The 22,683-nt window shown below is 41.5% G+C and overlaps 1 protein-coding gene across 2 annotated transcripts; it reads right to left on the reverse strand.

Moving 5' to 3' along the window:
• Positions 1-2,164: 2,164 nt before the first annotated feature.
• phldb2a (pleckstrin homology-like domain, family B, member 2a) lies at positions 2,165-21,965 on the reverse strand. 2 transcript variants are annotated; one of them, XM_074610074.1, is made up of 17 exons: positions 21,822-21,965; positions 19,405-19,531; positions 16,932-17,896; positions 16,493-16,825; positions 11,649-11,783; positions 11,325-11,462; positions 10,146-10,292; positions 7,998-8,108; positions 7,827-7,916; positions 7,559-7,690; positions 5,835-5,934; positions 5,038-5,227; positions 3,758-3,848; positions 3,517-3,663; positions 3,193-3,412; positions 2,978-3,063; positions 2,165-2,768 (listed from the first exon to the last, which is right to left on the reverse strand). In XM_074610074.1, the coding sequence occupies exons 2-17, from the start codon at positions 19,457-19,459 to the stop codon at positions 2,628-2,630; spliced, it is 3,081 nt and encodes a 1,026-aa protein (XP_074466175.1). In that variant the 5' UTR covers positions 19,460-19,531; positions 21,822-21,965; the 3' UTR covers positions 2,165-2,627. The 2 variants fall into 2 exon arrangements, with proteins under 2 accessions (XP_074466175.1, XP_074466174.1); XM_074610073.1 differs by having other exon boundaries at positions 5,038-5,230.
• Positions 21,966-22,683: the final 718 nt, after the last annotated feature.

The raw sequence follows: 22,683 nt of genomic DNA on the forward strand, positions 1-22,683 counted from the left end.
TTCCAAACTCTGTTTTGCATTGACCTGAGCTGAACCAGCCGTGTAGAAAAAAATGGCTGCATTAAAACCGAAGTCCCCCATCCTACGAACATGAAGACTAAAAGAGTGGTATTTAAATGTAGATAATATTATTAGATATATTATATTATTACATTCCCAGAAAATATTGAATTTTTGAGACATTTCAGACATTTTCCAGAATTTGCACAAAATGCCACAGTAATGGTTGTATTGGCTCTTATCATCAAGATAAATAAAAGGTCATCTCCTTTAGGATCTAGTAAAGCTTCACTACAGGGACATTGTGCAGCCCTATACAATAATTTCATTGATTCCCATGATGATACATTACATAACAGTGCAAAAATAAAGCTATGGTACTCCATATCCATGGGAAAACACATTATCTTGCCATGTTGGGATTTCTAAAACTTCTTTTCAGTGCAAAGCAAGAGGCAATTTATCCCCCACTCTTTAACATGATTATGAACATTTTAAAAACATTAGTTTAACAGGCAAAGTAACCATAACATTTCACAAATATGATTCATAATCAAAATTATTTATTCTTATTCATATTGAAACAGGACAAATGTCAATTATAAAAAAGACTAGCATATAGGCGGCAAAAATGTCCATTTTTCATACATAAAATATTAAATGTATTAAAAATATATATATATAAATGCCGTAATTTGTTTGGTTTCAAGGCTCGTGTCTCATACAGCGGACGACAGTTTGCGGATGAGATGTTAACATGACAGAGACACCTCCGTTCACTGAGAAGGCAACAACTCATCTGCAACCCTGTTGGCTCTGCAGCCTCATCTGCACTCTGCAGTCTGTAAACCAACAGCTGGTCACTTGCTGTTAAAGTAATACTTTCTGTATTATCAAATACTAGAATAAAAATAGAGTCAAACTGTTGCAAACAGTCAAAGAATATACAGATCAAACATATGAGCTGTATAAAACATTCAAATAATTAGAAATAATTTTGTGTTCAAGATCCTGAACATGCTGATTTCTATTTTGCTTCCAAAAAGCAAATATTATATTGATATGCATGTGCTTATAAATGCACATATTAGGTATATGAGCATTAAAAAACATTGATCACTGATGGGCATGGACCTACCAACCAGAGGCATTACGTCATTTCAGTGCAATAACTCTGCACTGAGGACCTCTGCTGGTGAAAAAAGATTATGAACTGCTTTAGAGTAAAATGCGGGTGACGCAGTACATATAGCATCACTGCTGCTCAACATGGCCTCATCATATCAGGCCTGCAGCCTCTACTGTAGACAGAGGGAGCTAGCTGCACAGTGGTAGGCATGAAACACTGTACCATTGTGATTTAGGTGGACTATCTACTTTTATGAGTAGAATATTTGCCAACAATTACTAATAATTCATAACAATAAAACCTGAAAAGTGCCTGTAATCATCTCTCTTTCGTGACTGAAGAATAAGTGGAGAAAAGCCCAAACTAAGACTCGTTGGAATGAAAGAGATGCAATGAGACGTGTATGTGGTTTGAAGGAATACTGATGGTGGACATTCAGCCCTGCTAGACAAGACCAACTTATGCTTGTAGTCTGGCAGCAGCAATAAAATGCTTGAGTTAAATATGTAAAATGATTGTCACGCTAATTACAATATAGAAATAACAAATCTGAGTTGAAATAAAAATGTGCATTCTTGCAAGTACAGACGGGATGATCCAACCATAAGTAGAGAGGAGGAGGAGGAGGAGGAGGAGGAGACGACGAAGAAAAAGAAGAAAGAGAAGAAAGAGAAGAAGAAGTCGAAGAAGCAACAGAAGAAGAAGCCAAAGAAGCAAAAGAAAAAGATGTAAAAGTCACAGAAGAAGATGAAGAAACAGAAGATGAATAAGTAACAGAGGAAGAAGATGAAGAAGTAACAGAAGAAGATGAAAAAGTAACAGAAGAAGATGAAAAAGTAATAGAAGAAGAAGACGATAAAGAAACAGAAGAAGACGAAGAAGTAACAGTAGAAGATGAAAAAGTAACAGAAGAAGATGAAAAAGTAATAGAAGAAGAAGACGAAGTAATAGAAGAAGATGACAATAAAGTAACAGAAGAAGAAGAGGATCTACATGGCGGATACGTACATTAAAAGCGTTGATTATGGAAAGCTGTATGGCAGATATGCATCTGTTATAGACAAGCAGCATCAGTATGTACCGCAGTTTACAAGTGTAACAGTTGTTGTGTTTCTGATCATTTAGAAGCTTCCCTGATCAAGTTTTAACTCAGAAAAAGCCAAACATAGAGAGTAAGAGACAAGCAGAGATTTTAAGAAAAGATAAAGTTAGAAAATGTAACTGCTAAATTGGTGCGAAATTTAGTGAGACTCACGCTACATGAACAACAGCAAAAATAACTAAATAGCTTAATTATGAAACCTGTATATCAATTCTTTTGGTCTGCTACACATGATTACATTATAAAATGTGCTTCTGAGCAAGTGTAAACAGAAGTTTTTGTTGACCTGATGAACATCAATCTCTACTCAACGGAAGTGCTACGTTGATACGTGCAGAGTGCCACAATGTTTACCAATGAAATGTCGCGGTGTGGACCCTGATCTGTTGGGACCAGTTACACCATGAAATGCATGTGTCCTTCGGCACCCGTAACCATGACGTCCATCCAGATACGCATGGCCTCAGGCGATGGAGCCACCATGTAGTACACCCGATCGTGGGTCTTCACGCTGAACGTCAGCGAGGGGTTGGGGCTCTTTGGGTGCGGAAGTGAATGTGATGTTGAGGAAATGAGAATAGAGGGGAGAGTGGTGAGGTGACGCATGTGTGGGAGGGAGAAAGACAAATTGAGGGAGAAAAGCAGACGATAAACAGATGTCAACATTATTCAAAGAATGAAAATGAGGTATGTGTAAGACGATACCACATGGCAAAAATCACAGACACGCACATGAACTGACTTACTTTGTGTGCATTCTTTAAATGGTCGTAGTACACCTCCTCTATGGCTTGGAAGTAAATGACTCCTTTCATCTTGGTCTCATGTTTGTCTGAATATAAACAGAGCCGACAGCACTGTGATCAAAGCATCGAAAGTATTCTGGTGTAGCTAAAAAAGCGACATCACTGTTGCAGTAACTTCGTCTCACATCTTAAAACTGAAAGCAAGAGCTACTCACCTGCATAGTAGGTGAGCGTCCTGCGATTCTGATCGAAGACAAACCAGCGTTTCTTCCAGGTCTTGATCTTGCCGCCCATTTTGACCAGGAAGCCTCGACAGGTTTTATCGGTGATGGCCAGATGGAAGCAGGCGTCTGGGTTGTGTCCAGCTGCTTCAATATGGCCATGGAGCTCAAAGTCATCTTTCCTTACAGGGAGGTAGCGAGTCAACAGCCGGGACTATGGAAAAAAGCAATTAAAGAACTTTATTGTCCAAGAAGTATTTAGCTCATGGTGAAAAAAACATCAGATTTCAACCTCTTCTCGTCAGTTGTTCTGGTTACCTGTGATCTTTGTTTCTCCCTGAGCTTCACCTCTCTCTCCACAAGTTTCTGTCTCCTGCTCGTCTCCTCCTGCAGCCGTTTCTCCAGATCCTCCCGTCGTCTTCGCTCCTCCTCCAGAGCATGCCGGCGCATCTCCATCTCACGCTCCTGCCCATGCCACATAGTGGAAAATACATCCATCATCAAACACACACATCCATATACTGTAGACAGGAAGTTTTGGTTAGGTTTGGCACATTACCCGATGCTCGAGGAGCCTGTGCTTCTCAGCCTGGGCCTCTCGCAGTAAACGCTCCATTTCCTCAATCTTCGCCATATTGGATGTGCTGGCGCTGATGGGAAACACAAGTTGTCAAACACAACAATAACCCGATTTCTCCCAACCTATTTTCTTGAAGCCCCACTACATGTATCTAAGAAAAGCTGAGCCCCTACCCTCCCCCAGATTTTATGACATCATCACCGTAAAAAAAAAATACAAATCCTCGAATAAAATCCTCTCTAATTTGACTAAAGTGATTAGTTCTTTTTTTTTTTTTTAAATGAATCAACTTTCTTTAATGAATATAACTCGTCAGTGCGTGTCTCTCTTTTGTGTGGCAAGCGGAACAACAAACAGTTTTTTGACCACATTAAAAATTTCGTTTTTGGAAGGCTAAACGCCAACAAATATGGATTGAAGCAGAATATTTCGTGAGATAAAAACATGTTGTGAATTTTTACTTTATAACGCTCCTGAGTTATTGGAAATGTTTGGACCACACGAGTCGTAAACAATCATAGACAGCCACTACTGGAATCTAATTCTACTCATAATATTAGTGTAGGCCAATCTTTATCTGACACTGGGCACAAATACCGGGTTTAAACAGAATGTGGCCTACTGAGTAGCAAAAAAATAATATTAAATTGTTTTTTATACACAATTTTGTATAAATTAATCCAGTAAGTGTATTATTATGATTTTAGTTATACATGTGCAAATCTAATTTTGACAACCTCAGAGCAGAGAAATTCTGGCAAACCCCCTGTGATCTTTGGCTGTATATCATAAGCTAAAACAACAATACAAATCTAGGTGATAAAATACACTGTAACAAACAGACAAAAATAAAACATGAGGCCATGAAAAATGAATAAAAAATTAAGATGAATAAGGATTTTTAGTTTTCAGGTTTTTGTTTAAATTTGCATGACTTTGTGCAAACTTGTAAGCCCCCACCGTTACAAAGGCTGTGACTGAATTTGCTAATGTGTATGGAACTGTTTAGCGTATTGAAAAGTGTAAGGAGAGCTAGATACCATGTGGATATGTTTGTCTCTCATCTGACACAAACCGAGAGCATCACAGCCTTTTCAAAAAACCAAAAGCATTTCCTCTCTGTGTTTGCTCCTCAGAATATCTTCTGCAACCTTTATGCTCCAAACTTCTTTTCTAAAAATACAACTTCTGACTCAGACATATTTGTTCTTTTCAAAGTAGCCTTTCATCTGTACGTCACCATGCTTTCTCTCTCTAACCTGGAGATGTTGTCTGGGGAGCAGGCAGAGAAGCTGGTCTCCAGGCTGTCGGAGCTGTCCACGCTGACGGTATCCGAGGCCTGGCTGTTGTCCGGGTAGGTGAAGGAGTCCAGAAACACGCTAGGCTCAGAGATCATCCTGCTGCAATAATCACTCCTCCTCTGTCTGTCTTCATTCATGTGTGCATGGCCTGCTGACGGAAGAGAATGTTACAGTAAGGAAGCGGAAATACCCTCTAAGTATTCATTAACTCTCTGGCCAAGTGGGATAGCATCTTGTGATCATATTAATATTATAAAAATCTGTCTGCAGAACTGTCTGAGAAGGATAAAGACTGTTAATTTGAGTCAACACGAAAGACAGAAATAGACATTTTAGACACCGTCTACCATATTAGGCTGAATAGTTGCTGTGTAGCTTAAAACACTCAATCTTCAAGAAAAAAGCATCATGATTACATACAAAATAACTGTATGGCTATTGTGCTACAGTATTAAACATCATGCTTTTCTTGAGTGATAAATGCTGACAAGATTTAATCTTCAAACAAGTTTCTCAAAACCTCATTACACATATCTAATGAATTATACATAGTTCAATGAACCCATGAAGATACTTTGCATGTGTTGCATGTTTTGAGCAAGCTTTGGTATCACATTTGGACTAAATGTGTCTCCCTTTATGCTGCATCCGTTCGGCATTTCCTGCCCTACATGTACAACGCCTGAGGTTTAAAGCCGGTCACATAGTACAGATTTGATGCAGACAAGATGCGACAGTCTGGTACACTGACTCACTCTTGGGCAGGCGTCGGGTGCTCAGGTCCCGAGGGGAGAAGTTGAAGCCTTGTGGGATGACGCTGCCACAGCTGGAGCTCTGGGACAGAGGCAAGTGGGCCTGAGGAGGAAAAGGCGGCACGCATACTGTTCAGGATCGGGCTCTGCAACCTTCACACAACTACAAACTTCTCTCAAAGTGCTTCATGAGCTGGATGGGTGTTGCAAGTCAGACTGAAACTGTGAATTCCTGTTTGGGTGGATCATCCTCTGGGGACAAAAAGTCTTTCTGGATACAAATAATGAGGGCAGTGAAATCCCCTCTTCTGCAGTCCAGAATCAGAATGAGCACATAGGCTCTGTTCAGACCTGGTATTAACACGCGTGCTGAGTGATCTGATCACAAGTGGACAGCTCTCAGTACAGGTGTGAACGAACTCAGGATGCATTGAGATCCGATCGCTCAGACCACATTCAGAGGTGGTCTGGGCCACATTCTTTTAGCATTGTGTACGCAAATGTGTACTGGGCCACATTAAGGACCTCCTACTCAACTGACTGGCATCATCTTATCTATAGGCTATACACCGATCAGCCATAACATTAAGACCACTGAGAGGTGAAGTGAATTACATTGATTATCTCGTTACAATGGCACCTGGCAGTGGGTGGGATATATTAGACAGCAAGTGAACATTTTGAACTTTGAACTTTTTGTTGGAAGCAGAAAAAATGGGCAAGCGTAAGGATGTGAGCGACTTTGACAAGGGCCAAATTGTGATGGCTAAACGACTGGGTCAGAGCATCTCCAAAACTGCAGCTCTTGTGGGATGTTCCTGGTCTGCAGCAGTCAGGACCTACCAAAAACGATCCAAGGAAGGAAAACCGGTGAACTGGCGACAGGGTCAGACCAAAGGCTCATTGATGCACGTGGGGAGCGAAGGCTGGCCCGTGTTGTCTGATTCAATAGAAGAGCTACTGTAGCTCAAATTGCTGAAAAAGTTAATGCTGGTTTCGATAGAAAGGTGACAGAACACACAGTGCATCGCAATTTGTTGCGTATGGGGCTGCGTAGCCGCAGACCGGTCAGGGTGCCCATGCTGTCCTAATGTTATGGCTGATCGGTGTATATCTACAGACTATCAGACTGGGCACGCAAAGTCCATTATTATCATACTGTTGGAGGTTGGTCTGTGTTTTTGTTCCAGTGTTTTGCAAGGAGCTGACCCCGGCTCTCTGAAACTCTGTACCCCCGCTGTTGCCTGGCAAAGGCAGCGGTGCCAGAGGTACGGAGGCCAGTACAATCATCTTTATTTTGTTGTTAATAAAATTTACCCGAATTCATGAATATGTAGGATATTACTACTGACATTCATGTAATATTACGTCACAGCATCTGCTGTATTAGCCATGTGTTTACTACGTGTTTACAGAGCGGGGAAGTGAGATCCAATCACAAGTGGTCACTCAAGACGCATGTGGAGACGCATCCTAATGCCAGGTGTGAACAGACGCACTTAAAGCTGTCCACTTGTGATCCAATCACTCAGGACGCATGTTAATGCCAGGTCTGAACAGGGCCACACATACATTATTTTGAAACTGGGGTTATTCTTGCTGTATGACCTCTACTGTAGTATTACAGTATGCTTTAAATAAGAGAAATACTAATAGTTCTTTCGGATTTGAAATACCCAGTTTGATCCTACCACCTTTAAAGTCTGCTAAGATAAAAAGGTAAAGACCTTGGGGGGAAGCGTGCGTCCCAGGGATCTGCCGTAAGAGGTGAGGAGCTGCTGGCTCCTCTTATGAGGTAGGCTGTCGCTTGGGTGGAAAGAGTTTTCTTTGCCGCTTCTTCTCCTTTCCTTCAGAGAGTGCTGCACAGTAATCACAAAGGATAAGAAAGGATAAAAATAACAGGACTTCTCATCAGAGACATTGAAACTTTGGTCATTCACTGTGTGACAGAGACAGGGGAGCCATCTGTTGGTGGAAATATGAACTCACACCTACCTCTTTGATAGCTCCAGGGTTGTTAGTGAAGCTCTGCCCCTCAGACAACTCTGCATACTTTCCTTCCAAAGAGGCCAGTTTCTCTCTCTCCTGCAGACACCAGGATAAGATCTTTAAGTAAATTAAATCAGATATTTACCATATCACGCAGCATGCAAAGAATGTTCTTACCTTCTGAAGCATGACGAGCAAATTGTTTTTCTCCCTCTGGAAATTCTCTCTTTCTTGCTGAGCCTGTAAAGTAATCTGTGAGGACTGTTTCTTCAGCGTCAGGAGTCTTTCCTGACAAAAAAAAGAGCAACGGCACAATATCACGACACAATATCCTGCAACTTTCTATGAAGCAAAGGAATGTTGTCACATTAGCAGATGCAGCAGATGTGTTTTATTATGAAGCCGCAGCAGAAAGAACAAAAGCAAATGTTCATTTCGGGGATGGGAAATACGTTATGTTGTCACCCTTTTTCTGCCCTCAATTGAAAAAAAAAAATGAATTCTTTCTTTATTACTAGTCTTTATAAACAGTATTTCATGCTTACCATTGCTGGTATTGGGGTTTCTTGTAATTATTTCATGCTTTGTGCTTGCAAATCTCACAATTTTGCAGCTTTATTTTCATGCACAACCTGTAGTCAGATTAATGACAACAAACCACAATTTAGTAATTGAAAAAAGGTCCAAATTTAAAATGATCACCAAAAAAACTTTTTTAAAGTGTTTGAAAGTGCTTCAACAGATCTTTTATTATATGTGATTTGGCAGATTAAAGCTGAAGTTGGAGAGATTGGAGCAAATATGATTAAAAAAAGTTATTTTTATAAAACGGTCGCTATATCGTGACAGTAGTACATTTAAGCTGAAAAAAATCATGTGCCTCTGTGTCCTCCGGTGCTCCTAACGGCATCTGCAAGATTTCACAGACCGGAGGAAAACAAGCGTCCATCTGCCTTCTATGAGAGCCGGCTGTCAATCACTCGCGAACTCCGACCAAACGGTCAAACTAGGCAGCGCTGATCAAATATGAATCAATGTTATATTTCAAATGTTTTCAGAATCATCTTGTAGTGTACGGTTTAGCTGTAAAATGAGAAAGTTTGTGACGTCGCCACCATTGTGAAATCTGGTGAAGGAACGCCAAATTCTGGTCACATGACCGGAGCACAGCCAATAGGAACGCTCTCTCAATGAAATGACCTGTGATTGATCAAAGTCTCCCGTCACGGGCTAGATTCTTTAAAGCCTGAAAACAGAGCCATGATGAGGTGCAGAAGTCTAGTTATCTCTCAGAACACTTGAATTACAATATGCTGAAAGGTTATTATGGAATTTTTGCCCAATGATGACAAAAATATACTGCCTATACTGCCACTTTAAGACCATAGACTGTATATAAGTGGACGTAGTAACCGTGACGTCACCTATTGGTTTGTGGACTGCTGTTTTGAAGCCTCGAGTTCAGCATTTTAGCCGTTGCCATCTTGGTCATTGCAACCAGAAGTGACACAAGAGGGTGTAGCTGAGTATAACCAAACACTGAATAAGACATTTTTCGGCAACCGAATAGGTTGAAAAGGTGAAACTGTGAAAGGGTTAAAGTTGTAAGACGAAAACACGGACAACTCCCAGACCAGACAACACTGTGGTAGCGACCTGTCAATCACAAGGTAGCCACGCCCTAAAGCATCCCCTGCTTTATGGTCTATTTGACTCTAAATGGGACCATAATTGACTAAATGAACATCATGCTTTATTGAAGAAGACTTGAAACTAGAGATTGAGACAATCTACTCATGTTCACAATGTTCACTGAAGTAATAAATCAAGTGAGAAGTAGGCTCATTTTCTCATAGACTTCGATACAATCAGACTTCTTTTTGCAACCAGAGGAGTCGCCCCCTGCTGGCTATTAGAAAGAAAGGCACTTCAGCATTGGCTTCACTTTTCAGACCCTGAAGTTGCCCCCTGATTAAGATCAGATTAAGCACAGAATAAATGCATTTATCTGATAATATAAGAAACTTAAGGAAGGTTCAAACTCTGTATTTGTTTTTTTTAAAGCCTGACAAGAAGTCTACCTCTTAACTGAGATTATAGGGATATTTCTGTGAAACTACTGAAACTTCAGAGCAAGGACCTGAACCTCTGAGACCATCGAGATACAGTGTTTTGTTATGGACATGCACTGAAAAGTCCATACTGATACTAAAGATCTACTTTTTCTAAACCATAAACCATAAAGGTGATGCGGTGCCAGCACTGCCTTAAACATGCAATACATGCTACATGCACACTCACAACGCCTCACTCGCCGTACTGTACCTTGCGTGTGACTGCGACACGCTGACACTCGGCAATCTCTCGCAGCAGCTCCTGGCTCTGACTCTCTTTTTCCTCGTCCTGATTAATTTCTCTCTCCAGCTTCTGAAACTCCAAATCCTCCAAACTTTTTGTCTGCTCCCTGGCCTCCTGGGAAACAGCACAGACACACAATACCCCAATTATAAGGAAAAGTATATAAATAGATGAGAATACGCTGTTTAAGAATTGGATCTACTTTAGACACAAGGAATGAACTATAACTTTAGATAGACAGTGCATGCCTATATTTAAATCCAAGAGTGGAAACAGTTTTGGTGTTTTTATCACAGTATTTAATGCTAATTAACATTTAAGCATGTAAGTTATTTTGGGCAGTGTGATAAGTGTTAAATCTCGTGTCCTTCCAAGTGATGTCAGGTTTCAGGGGATTATAGTTTTCCACCAAATTGGAGTCAGATGCGCTAACAACTTTTTTACACATGGTAACTATCTGGGCCCCTTTCCAAATGTGGGTCTCAGCGTTACCATGCAGGGCAAAAATAGAAGTTGTGAATGTGAGACAGAAGGTAAAGGAGGGTATCCAGGATTATAAAGAACAAGGTCAAGAGGGATAATACTGTTGGTGCAAAAAGAAACAAATTGGGATGAAAAGAAAAAACAGACAGCACAGGTGAAAAATTAGGTATTTGGTTTTTCTGGGAGTCTTGGCACTCAGTGCTAACATGAGCTAATTCTGGAGAATACAGAATAAACTGCTACGTATCGTCCAGTTGAGTTGAATCCACTGGGCAGAACACCTAAACACAGTTTAGGTATTCTGCCCAGTGGATTACCAGAAGAATACTGTGTGAACGTGCTTGTTATTACTTTGTTTGGAGATGCCTTTACGTTCTCTGTTGCACATTTGGACAGTTTTAGGTGAGGGTCTTTAAGACAGCCTTTCAAGCTGTTTTGCAGATCCCATTTGTGATGACCCCAACCCCCAACCCCCTTGATCTGATGTTGTACGCATTTCCTCTTGGAAATATAATTTGTTTGTTTGGTTTAAATGTAACTGAACCTGTGTTCAGAGGAAGCTATGGTTGAACTGAACTTATCCCCGAGGGTTCTTTTATGCTGTGGTGTCTAAGAACCCGTGCCCACATACTATGCCTACCATGGCTCGATCATTTTATATACCTGTGATTTCTCAGTGTGGCTTGTCTTCTCAATACCATGAATCTTTTTCTTAAGTTGCTCCAGAAGCTCCTTTTCCCTCTGCAGCTGGGCCATCTCCGACTCATGCTCCCCTTCAAGCAGAGCACACTCCACCTCCATCTGTGGGAAAAGAACATTTATTGTCAACTTAAAGTGAAACAAACTTAATGAAATAGATAATCAGGCAGAATAAGGCGAGCAAAATGCATGATTTCCGCAGCTCACTTAATCAGCTTTACTGTGAACAAACACTATCCAGCTGTTCAGGTGTTCAGGTGTCAGTTTATATGCTGCACTGCCGTCTACCTCTCTGACAGACTCCTCCATCTGGTTGTCCAGGTCTTTGATCTTCTGCTCCAGCTCCTCGATATTGTTCAGCACTTGAATCCTCTCTTCCTCTATATGCGTTACTTCCTGTTTCAGCTGCATGCTCTCCAAGGCCTGTAGTAACATCAGGAATGCATATAAATGCTTGACTGTACAGGACACTTCATATGTTGTGAATACACACAAATAAATACTTGATTAGTTGCACGCACATTTAAGAAATGCACACAAAAATCCCCAGCATAAAGTTTATTGGTAATAGCTTCTCATATTTGATGACTGAAACTAATTTTTCTATGCATTTACATGTTGTTAAGCTAATTTGCCAGTCTGTAGAATCAGTTATATTCACTTAAACGACAGCAGCTGCTGTTTTAACTCATCCAAAGCTGGATCGCTGACAACAGGGCAGGATTCTTTTCTACTTGGTGTAATGGAAATCTCTATCAGTGCACTCTGTTGCCAGTCTCGCCCAAAGTACTCCCACTTATTTCATCCTCTACCACCATCCTATGAACATTCATTCATACTGCGTTTCAGAGATCCTGTATTATCCTGTATCCTTTCTTTTAGGAGACAGGAGGATTGTTTTTGTGGTCACAGCCTCATGTGGCCAACAGCGGTAGGATTTATAGTTTCCCAGGCAGGCGGGTTGTGAGCGCTCTTTCTCCCTGCACACACTGCTCTGAGGAATGCAGTTGGTGGAAGAGAGGGAGTCTGTAAACCTCTGTCACAATTGACACATCACAGAAATGATGGTTTCAACTTGGAGATCTAATTTCTATAAGTGTATTTGAAAGTGACTTTCACATAAAAACACTGGTTGACTACCTGTGTTGATGTGTTCACTACATTCTGACCTTCACAAGGTCTTCCATCCATTTAGCCTCAGTATATAAGTTCAAAACATCTGGAAAAACCCATGTCTTCATCATACATATACACTAGCATTCTTCCACACTCGCACACAGTCGTGCATGCACGCAGACACACATGCGCACGCTAATTCTCCGTGGGATAGAGTCATTTCCTGTTCCCCTGAGTTTGAATGGCTGAGTGCTGAAACAAAACTAGGACTTCTTCATTAAAACCAGACACGCCATTAGGTTGTTAGAGTGGGAAAAAAAGCTGCTCTTTTACAGAGACAGCGGCACTGAGACTGGGGCAGTGGAGGATGGAGTCTGTCTGGGAACTAAAATCACAGTATTTGATATATTCTATGTATTTATATGTGTAAATCAAACATGTTCATTCATTTCTCAGTATGTGCGCCGAGGCTTCCCACTGACACATTCAAAAAAGTTGATGAAACTGCTTGTGTTGTGAAGAGCAGCTGTGTGTTCCAATATCTATGGAAGCCCATTTCTGCCACTGTGATGAAAAAAATATCCTGTAAGTCATTATGAGATACTATCTCAAAATAATGAGTTAGTATCTCAATATTTTGACTTACCATCTCATTATTTTGACTTAGTATCTCAATATTTTGACTAACCATCTCATTATTTTGACTTAGTATCTCAAAATAATGAAATACTAGGTCAAAATAATGAGATGGTAAGACAAAGAAATTAGATAGCAACTCAAAATATTGAGATAGCAAGTTAAAAAATTGAAATAGCAAGTCAAAATATTGAAATACTAAGTCAAAATATTGAGATAATAACTCATTAAAATTACTTATGGAAGCTTTTTTTTTCAGCACAGTGGCGGAAATGGGCTTCCATAAATACCCATACTACCGTACTATTTAATATGCCAGAAAAATATTTAGTATGTCCCAATACATAGTATGTCAAATGCAAAATACCAGGATGTCCTACATCCAGTCCCATTTTGCAGTATGTAAGCCGGCATGCTTTTCTGGCTATTCTGACCCACAATCCTCTGCGCAGCGGAAAATACGTCACTAGTGACGTATCTATAAAATAAAGAGAGAGAGCACAGACAGATGACAGCTTATTGACAGAAGCCGCAATGACAGACAGCGCATTCAAGTGTAGATAGGCTACTAACATTCGATATTTTTGCGACTCGTGTATAACATAATTAATACATTAATATAGGCTGCGTTCCACATTGCATACTTTTTCTTTTTACTTCAAATTTCATGCTACAGAGTGTGATAGATATGAGCAAGAGCGTCAAGGCTCAATGTTATGACGAAGTAGTATGTCCCAATTGTATGCATACTGCATGCAACAGTACATAGTTTGTAAGGGCAGCTGCAGTACGTATTGAAGTAAAAATAAAAAAGTATGCAATTTGGACGCAACCCAGGCCTAGAGGTGGAGCAGTCTGAGGAGAAGCAGGAAGTGGGAGGAGCCCGGCTTGATCAGAACCTATATATATGGGATTGAGTTCAGGTGTGAGACCTGCAGCCGAACCCTGGGCTCTCTACTGGCAACAACTGTTTGTCTGAGTGAAAATGTGAGTTTTCTTGCTCTTAGTACATTCATGTTTGCAGTACTTTGATGCTTGAGTGATTGATGTAGTAAGTTGGAATGATGTACATTGTGTTATTTTTTGTCAGTTATAGGGCATATGGCATCTATATGTAGATATTTGCACCCTATGTATTACATTTTTTGTATGGTGATAATACATGGTACATATTTTCTGTTAAGATAAAACCTGCATCGATTGTGCCAGCCTCACCTGCCCAACCACATGTCCATATCTACTAAGGCTGACCCGGTGATCAACCATCAATCCAAATCAGTATTCGAATGCTTCATTTGTTTTTTTTGTTTTTTTTATATAGAATATTGTATAAATCCTGTGAAATAAGGAATAATCCCACAACATTATTCATTCATATTCAACACTTATTATTATTATTAGTTTTTCTCAGACGGATATCGCTGTTTGTTGTGTGTAGAGGTGCATGTGTGTACAGTAGTGCGGCAGCGGCACTGTCCCGAAGGTTCGAATATTTCTCACCGAAGCTTCGAAGCCAAAAAAATGGTATTCAGGACACCCCTAATATCTACAAGAAAACACAACAGAAGGGGACTCTTCAATTTGGCATTGTGCCTGATCGCACATCCATAGTGTTGATCACCTGGTACCTGGTAATCAGTAAACCCCTCATACAGTCCTGACCGGAGAATATTCTACAGGAGGTCTTAAGCAACTGTGATTTCTCTGTTTATGTGTCTGAACAACCCACATAAACAGGAAATGTACAAACCGCCGACTGCACACACTTACTGTACAAAACATCCGACTGAAAGCCCGATGATTTCGAGGAATCTGCGTGTTGAATAACACTGTGGAAGGCACACACTAAATCCAACCACCATGGATATGCTGTCAGCATATGGCTCAGAGCCTGCTTCATTGCGCACGTTTGCACTTTTCATCTAGACAAATCCAGTTTGAACCAAATAAAATTTGTCATTGTGTGACGTTATGATGATTTTAGACCACATTAACCCATTCTAAATGTCTTGAACATAATTGTATACACATTTCCCACATAGTTCACATACGGACACATTTGGTACGTATGCAAATTTTGTAATCTGCACTAGATTTTGAAGTGGGTGTTGTGTGGAAATGTGGAAAGGGAAATGGAAAGCATTTACCCTGCTATTACAAAAGGTAAACAAACAAGGATCAACAAGCTATCAGCAGTCTGATAAACTGCATTCCATAGGAGGGGTGTGTCCCGTTAGTCTTCACTACAGCTTCGTCCTGTCTTCACTCACTCTAACACTCGTTCTGTAGCATGAAGTAACTGAGAGAAGGCAAAGAAACGACAGGAGGACAAGATGTTGAAGTACTTTGGGCAGATGTTCCCTTCTTTATCCAAAACATTCAGTCCAGAGGCCTGGACTACGAAGCAGGATTTGGAGTTAGCGAGGTAACTTCAGGGTTAACCCAGGGTTTTCTGTCCTACAAAGGTGGATCACTTCTTACCGGGGTAAATCGCCATGGTAACTTATGCTGAACAGCTAACCTGTTCCAGATAAGAGATCAGCTCGTAAGTCAGTAGACTAGTCCATGTCTGTGATTGGTCATATGCTGCAAACACCGCCCCGTTTATGTGAACGTGCTCTTAACCAGACTGAGAAACCCTGGGTTGATTTACCGAATTGATAACCACCTTCGTATAGGACCGCTTAGCGGGATCTGGGTTGTTAGGGTTAGTTAAGCAAGATAACGAGAAGATACCCTGGGTATGTTGAACTCGCTTCGTAGAACAGGCCTCAAGTGATGCAGCCTAATCAGAAACTTTACTTCTTGTAGGTTTAACAGGCCTTTTTAACAGCAGACATTTTGACTTGCAATGCGTAATCATACTACCATACTTTTTAGTATGGAAGAAAAAGATTTAGTATGTCCCAGTACATAGTATGTCAAATGCATTATGTCATAAATACCAAGGCCTATTAAAAGAGGCTGAGACACGGTCTTGAGCTATGGAGTATGACACATGCACAGTGTAACTGGAGCTCCGGTCGTGCGTTGCTATTGGCTTAATTTGGGTAAGTGCAGACTGCGCATGTGTTATACCCCAATAATATGACGCGATGATGACACGTGACATCTCCTCTTTTCAACCTCCTTGAAAAATACCTGAAAAATGTCCTACTACATCCGGTCGCATTTCGCAGTATGCAAGCCATCATGCTTTTCTGACTATTCTGACCCACAATCCTCTGCGTTGTGGATATATGATCAAGAGGGTCAAAGTTCAAGATGCAATGTTATGATGTCCCAATTGTATGCAATGCACACTGAATGTAACAGTACATACTTTGTGAGGGCAGCTGCAGTATGTACTAAAAGTAAAAAGAAAAAGTATGCAGCCTTACCTTGGCTCTGTGGTGGGTGGAGGGCGAGGGGGCACTGCTGTTGAGGCTGATAGCAGGTGAGTGGGACCTGGCCTCTCTGTAGCCGCTTTGCTGACGCTGGCTGGCCTGCTGCTCCTCAGCGAGCTGGAAGTCTCTGGCTTTGGCTCCTAAGCAGCCCTCTGGAGCGTTGCTGCTGGGAGAGTCGGAGAACACCGACTCATCGTCTGACACCTGCAGCTTCTCCAACTCCTTATTGATCTTCTGCAGGTCAGAGACCGATGAGCCCGCCGGCTCTCTCTCCACATGGCCAAACTCGGTGCACAGGTTTAAGATGGTCTCTAGACGCTGGCACTCCTGTAAACAAGTGATCCATACTTTTACTGTTAACATTTATGCTTTCAAACAAGGTGTTAAGAAGTTGTTAAAGTATAAAAGTGGATGAATCAGAACAGAAACTCACCAATCTCTGAACTTTCTGCTCCCTGAGTCGTTCATCTCTCTGGTGCAGGTGATAGTCTCTCAGCTCCTCTTTGCCATTCAAAGAGCTGATGCTGCCCACCCTTTGTCCTGGACTCAGCCCACCCTTCCCAAAGGACAACCTCCTCTCTCCGAAGCCCAGATCTAAGCCTGTCCCGTCCAACTCTACTCCCAGAGAGCTCAGAGAGGCCAGGCTGGCCCTCCTGGGGGTGCTGGGCATGCTGGCTGGTACCGTTACATCTGGTGGCTGCTCCAGGGAAGAGAGACTACGCCGCTGCCCCGCTGAGCCTCCTCTGTGGGAGCCCACTGAGTGTCGTAATGGCAGCGACAGGGCAGGGGGGTCTGCGTTGTGAAGCCGTGGCAGAGAACGACTGTGCATCCCCAGGCTGTTGAGGGAGCCAGTGGAGTACTTCCTCTGCCTAGAGTCTCCTCCAGCTTTGCCCTGAGAGTAGAGCCTGCGGCCCATGCGAGGGCTAGACGGCACGCTGGCTGCTCCACTTTTGACCCTGGGAGAACGAGGTAGGGGCTGCCCATAGGAGGAGAGCAGGGAGCTTCCATCTGCCACGTTAGAGAGGAGCAGACTGTCTTGTGACTGGTGGCGAGAGTGGGAGTGACGGAGCAAACCATTAGGGCTCAGCTGGCGTTCACCTTGGCGAGGTGATGGAGGCACGCTGCTGCTGGTCATGTAGGAAAAGGTTCTGGAGGCAGACGGAGGTCGTTCTGTATTGCTGAGGATGGACAGCGGCCTGGTGGCCTGGGATCCAACTGGTGTGGGCACGCTGAGGTACTTGCGGCTGCACTCGGCTGCCCTCAAGCTGGCCTCCAGAGCACTCTTTCTGCGCTGCAGTGTCTCCATCAGGTCCTGTAGCTCTGCCTTAGAGCGAGAGCCCCTCAGCAACGTCCCACCCACTGAGCCACCACCGCCGCCGCGCTCCATCTTCACACAGTCTGTAGAGAAGAGTTGACAGAGCGTGAAATCATGCCCCTTTTTGGACTATGTAATAGAGTCAGGTTTAATGTAACCTATTTAATAAGCACCAGCTCAGCTATCACTCATGTGCTGAGTAAGGAGGGGGGGAAACCAGTGAAGAATGTACGCTCATACAGTTCTGAGCCCAATACAAACATTGGCTCAATCGGTGGTTAAGCTTCTTCTAAAAATGGAAGTATGCTGGTGGACCAAGACAAGCCAGAATGCATCATAGTCTCGACTGCAGGAGAAAACACTTCCACACCAGCCCAAATATCTGAGCAAGCAGTGTGAGGACGGTGGCCTGAGTCATGGGTGGCTGGACGCTGAATCATTACAGAGTTGTGATATAATTATTGTCCATCTCTTGTACTCCTTTGTCACAAAAATTCCTTCACAAATTTGGGTTTTAGAAATGAAGTCTGATTGGCTGGGTCAAAAATAAAACTTGGATTATTAATTTAAGAGCTAGACTGTCAAATTTGTGACAATGATTTAACTTTAAAGGAACAGTGTGTAACATTTTGGGAGATCTATTAGCAGAAATGGAATATAATATTCATAACTATGTTTTCAGTAGTGTACATCACCTGAAACAAAAAATTGTGTTTTCGTTAGCTTAGAATAAGGCCTCAGGGAGCGGGTCCGCCATGTTGCTCCACCATGTTTCTACAGAACGGACAAACCAAAAACTGTTTCTAGAGAGAAACTTTCAAGTTTTTACGTTCCCTGAAGGCTACCGTAGTTCTCCGACACGTTTGTGAAACTGCGGTAACTTGAGCCGCAGAGTGCAAAATCGGGGTACTGCCAGTCGCCGTCTGTTTTCCATTGCTCCTAAAGTAGTGTTATTATGTTAAGGATGGCCTCTGAGCGAGGCGAACAGCGTTTCCACAGTTTCGGCGGCTCACGTAACCGCAGTATTGGAAAGGGAGGAGTGAGCGGAAGGGTACTCAGTTGGTTGCAATCTGCAACCACACTAGACTGTACCTTTAACTTCTTGTCAGAGATCATGAAGGAATAATGCTAGTCTTGTCCTCTCTTTAAAAAAAATAGCTGCAGCTAAAATTCTCAGCATTTTGTTGGGGGTTTTCAGCCAATCATTATTGAAAATATAGGCTCAAAGCCTGTTCAAAGAGGCAAGTTTGTCTAAAACCCAGAAGCCTTTAAAGTCTTGAACATTGATGCAAAAAGAGCTCTTCCAGGTTAAGAAATAAACCTCAATAAATCTGCTTCATGGAGCACTAAACTATAATTCTTACACGATGTTAGCCAGCTAAAACGATCTTGTTTATTGTCATTTCCCTTACTCTGTTCTTTAAACACATGTGGGGGATAGCTATAATTAAAAGCTTATGTGACAGATGTGAAATGTATAATTTCTAACTGCAGATTAATGTGAGATTCGCTGCTGAATGACCCAGTTAAAGTGATCGATATCAAGAAAATATGACAAGAAAGCAAAAGCTTATCTTGAATGTTGTCTTACCTGAGCTGTAGCCCAGTGTGGCGACAGCACTCCTCTGAGGAAGCATGCTGTTCATCACACTGACCTCCTTTCTCTCTGACTCAGTCTGAGGATACAGGACTCAGCTGGGCCCTGCACGCTTTGTTCTCTGAGAAGAAGAAAAGGGAGGAATCAATATGAAACTCATACAACATAAAAAGACTTTAAAAAAATAAATAAAAAATTGTATTCTTAATATTGACAAAAATAGTTATATGTTGTATAAAAATGATTCACCCATTAGAATACAAATAAATACTGTATGTAACAATTGAATCAGTTGAACTTTCCTTCCTAACAGCAGTATTTCTGCAACATCATACCACAGCATTTTTCAATATAGAAACAAAAGATTTAAAGAACATGACAGGAAGTTGAATCCATGCCTCGCGGTCCCTCGACGTATCCTCTACAGCTCTACAACAATACCTCGATTCAAGCAGATACTTCAGATGTGCATATTTAAACGGAAAGGAGAAAAAACGTTCCACAAGACTAAGTAGGAAAACAGATCCAGAGGAAAGTTTTTATGCCTGGCTTGGCGTCACCAATAAAAAACAAGTCTGAATAGCAGCACTCTGCACCTTAATCTACGTTTTAGCCCCGAGCTCATGAACAGTCCTCCAAAGTATTCCCTCAGAGCCTCAGCCAAAGTTCAGGCTGGGTCAATCTAGGATTTTTTATTATTTTAAACAACCTTTTAAATGAGTAAAAATACTAAATATTTGCTGCTTATATCTTAACAGCTTCAACTGGGACTTTAGATGTGATTTTTGACATCTTATTGATTCAAAGATTAATCATGTTATCATAAACATAATAAATAGATTGGATTGATGATGAAAACAGCACTAATATAGCATCCAATCCCCAGTTTTTTTTATCCCGGTGATGCTGTTGAGCAGCCAAGAGCAGAAAGATAAAGTCGTACTCTCTCCAGAGAAAGAAAGCTAAATAAATCAAATTAAACTAAGAAATACATCTTCAAGTCCCCAAACACCAGGTCATAACTCAGAAAAATCAGATTGAGTGAGGATAATATTGTTTCTAGTGATACAGACGGATTTTAAAAGTCAGACGTTACTGTTTCCTGAAGCCGCACACACACACACGCACACACACGCACACACACACACACACACACACACACACACACACACACACACACACACACACACACACACACACACACCACAGAGAGAGACAGAGATGGCTGATCCAAGACTTTCTGCTCCTGCTGTCTGGAGAGAGAGAGAGGGCCTACAGGAAGTAGGGTATCCTTTTACACAGTCGCACAATCAATCAGCATGAGTTCATTCTCCAGACCTCCTGAAAAAAAGGGGGAAAAACCCCACAGCCTTTTACGGCATCACCCAGACTACAGGCAGACCATAAACACAGAGAGATGTAAACAGTTTGAGGAATGGCCACAGATGAGATGTTTTTCATCTTGTTCAAATGTGTGGTAACACAGTGAAAATAAATACATTCACATTGCATAAGACTCCAACCTTTGTTGCCTCATTCATTGCCCAACACAATGATTATTTCCAACGAAAAGTAAAAAAAAAAAAAAAAAGAAAGGGGGGGGAGAGAAGAGAAATCTCAGAGGTTTGCATAACAAATTAGCCTTAAAATCAATCAGGCCAACAACTAATGATTATTTTCAGTTTCGATTAATCTTATTATTATTTTCTTGATTAATCATTAGGTCTAAAAAATGTCAGAAAATAGTGATAAATACCTGTACCAACTTCCCAGAGCCCAAAGTGACATCTTCAAATGTCTTGTCTTACTTTGTCTGACCGACAGATTCGAAACCCAGCGTTCATTTTATAATGATACAAAACATAAAAGAGAAGAAATTAATTGCTCGATTTGGATCAATGTATGGATTAATCGACTAATCATTTCAGCTCTAAACTCAATGCACTGCTTTTACAATGACCTAGTTCAACATCAGGCACAAACACTCACTAAGGGATGTATAACAGTCGGAAGACTTACTGATAACCACTGTTGGCTGTGATCCACTTTGTTTTTAATTGGTTGTGTCATTTCCGAGCAATGTTAAGTCATAAACATCAAGTATAAACCATCCTTTAACCTCTTAAAGCCAGATAGCCTAACTGTGACAGCTCACAGCATCCATCCCCTTGACTTTTTGCACATTTCTTTTTGCAACAGCTTGTCATATTTACACTGGCCTGAGTATAAGTCATGTGTAATTTTATGCATTATGTTCACAGCTCTATTTGGCAACAACTGTACATGCACTAGGCTATGTGATAAGCAATGTACTTTAAGTCTGACATAATGGTGTAAACTAGACAAAATGCAGCCCTGTGATTCTCTTGGAGCACTGAATCGACTTCTGCATTAAAAGAAAGGCGACTAACCTTTGATTTCCGTCCCATTCACATAGTTGAAGTGTTGTTGAGTTTTTTAGCACGTCTGCTGAAGCTGAAGTCCTCTCTTTCTCTCTGTCTCTCTGTTTGAAACAGCAGAGTAACGTCCTCCAATGACAAAGGATCAGACAGGAGACCCTCTCCCCTTCCACTCCCCTCACCCGCCCACCTCAACTTTTAGCTCAGACTCTCCTCCCCAGGAGAGAGAGAGATGCTGCTGCTGCCCCTCTCTGGTTAGTTAGAGAATTGTTTGTATGTAGAGAAGCAAAGGAGCAAAAAGACAAGAAGGAGGACATGAAGGCACCCTGTTAGATTTAATTATGAGTGTCTTCAAATAGCACTGTTTTTTTCTGTCTGCAGCTGATTCCGACCTCTGACCTCACAATGATCAATAAGCTGCAGTATCATGTTATCATTAGGTCATATTCCAGCATGGAGACACTAGGTTTGAGTGCTAATCTGTACCTGTCATGTGACAGTGTCTCATCTACTCTCTGCTCTTTACATTATATGTACAATGGCAACAGTTTTCTTGCTGTCCCGCCATAAAGAAACTCTTCCCAGATCTCGCAGAGGAGTCTTCCCACAATGTGTGTTTTCTATAGCCGTTGTTCTATAAAAACAAAAGTATAGGCATTAGGGCTCAAAGTTGTAAAAAATGTTGACTCTTAGATTGTTGTTTCAGCAGTATGTGGAGGCGGGAGGAGGCCCCATCGCTGTGTTTGAAACAGAGCCAACCTCACTCCCCCTCCTAACCGTGCAGGCAGATTCAAAACCCCTTTACAGTCAGACACATTACCCACACTACACATATCTAATACTCTCTTTGACCTGATCAATTTTTTATAAAAAC

Source organism: Sebastes fasciatus, chromosome 16 (assembly GCF_043250625.1).
Source record: "Sebastes fasciatus isolate fSebFas1 chromosome 16, fSebFas1.pri, whole genome shotgun sequence".
Classification (NCBI taxonomy): Eukaryota; Metazoa; Chordata; class Actinopteri; order Perciformes; family Sebastidae; genus Sebastes; species Sebastes fasciatus.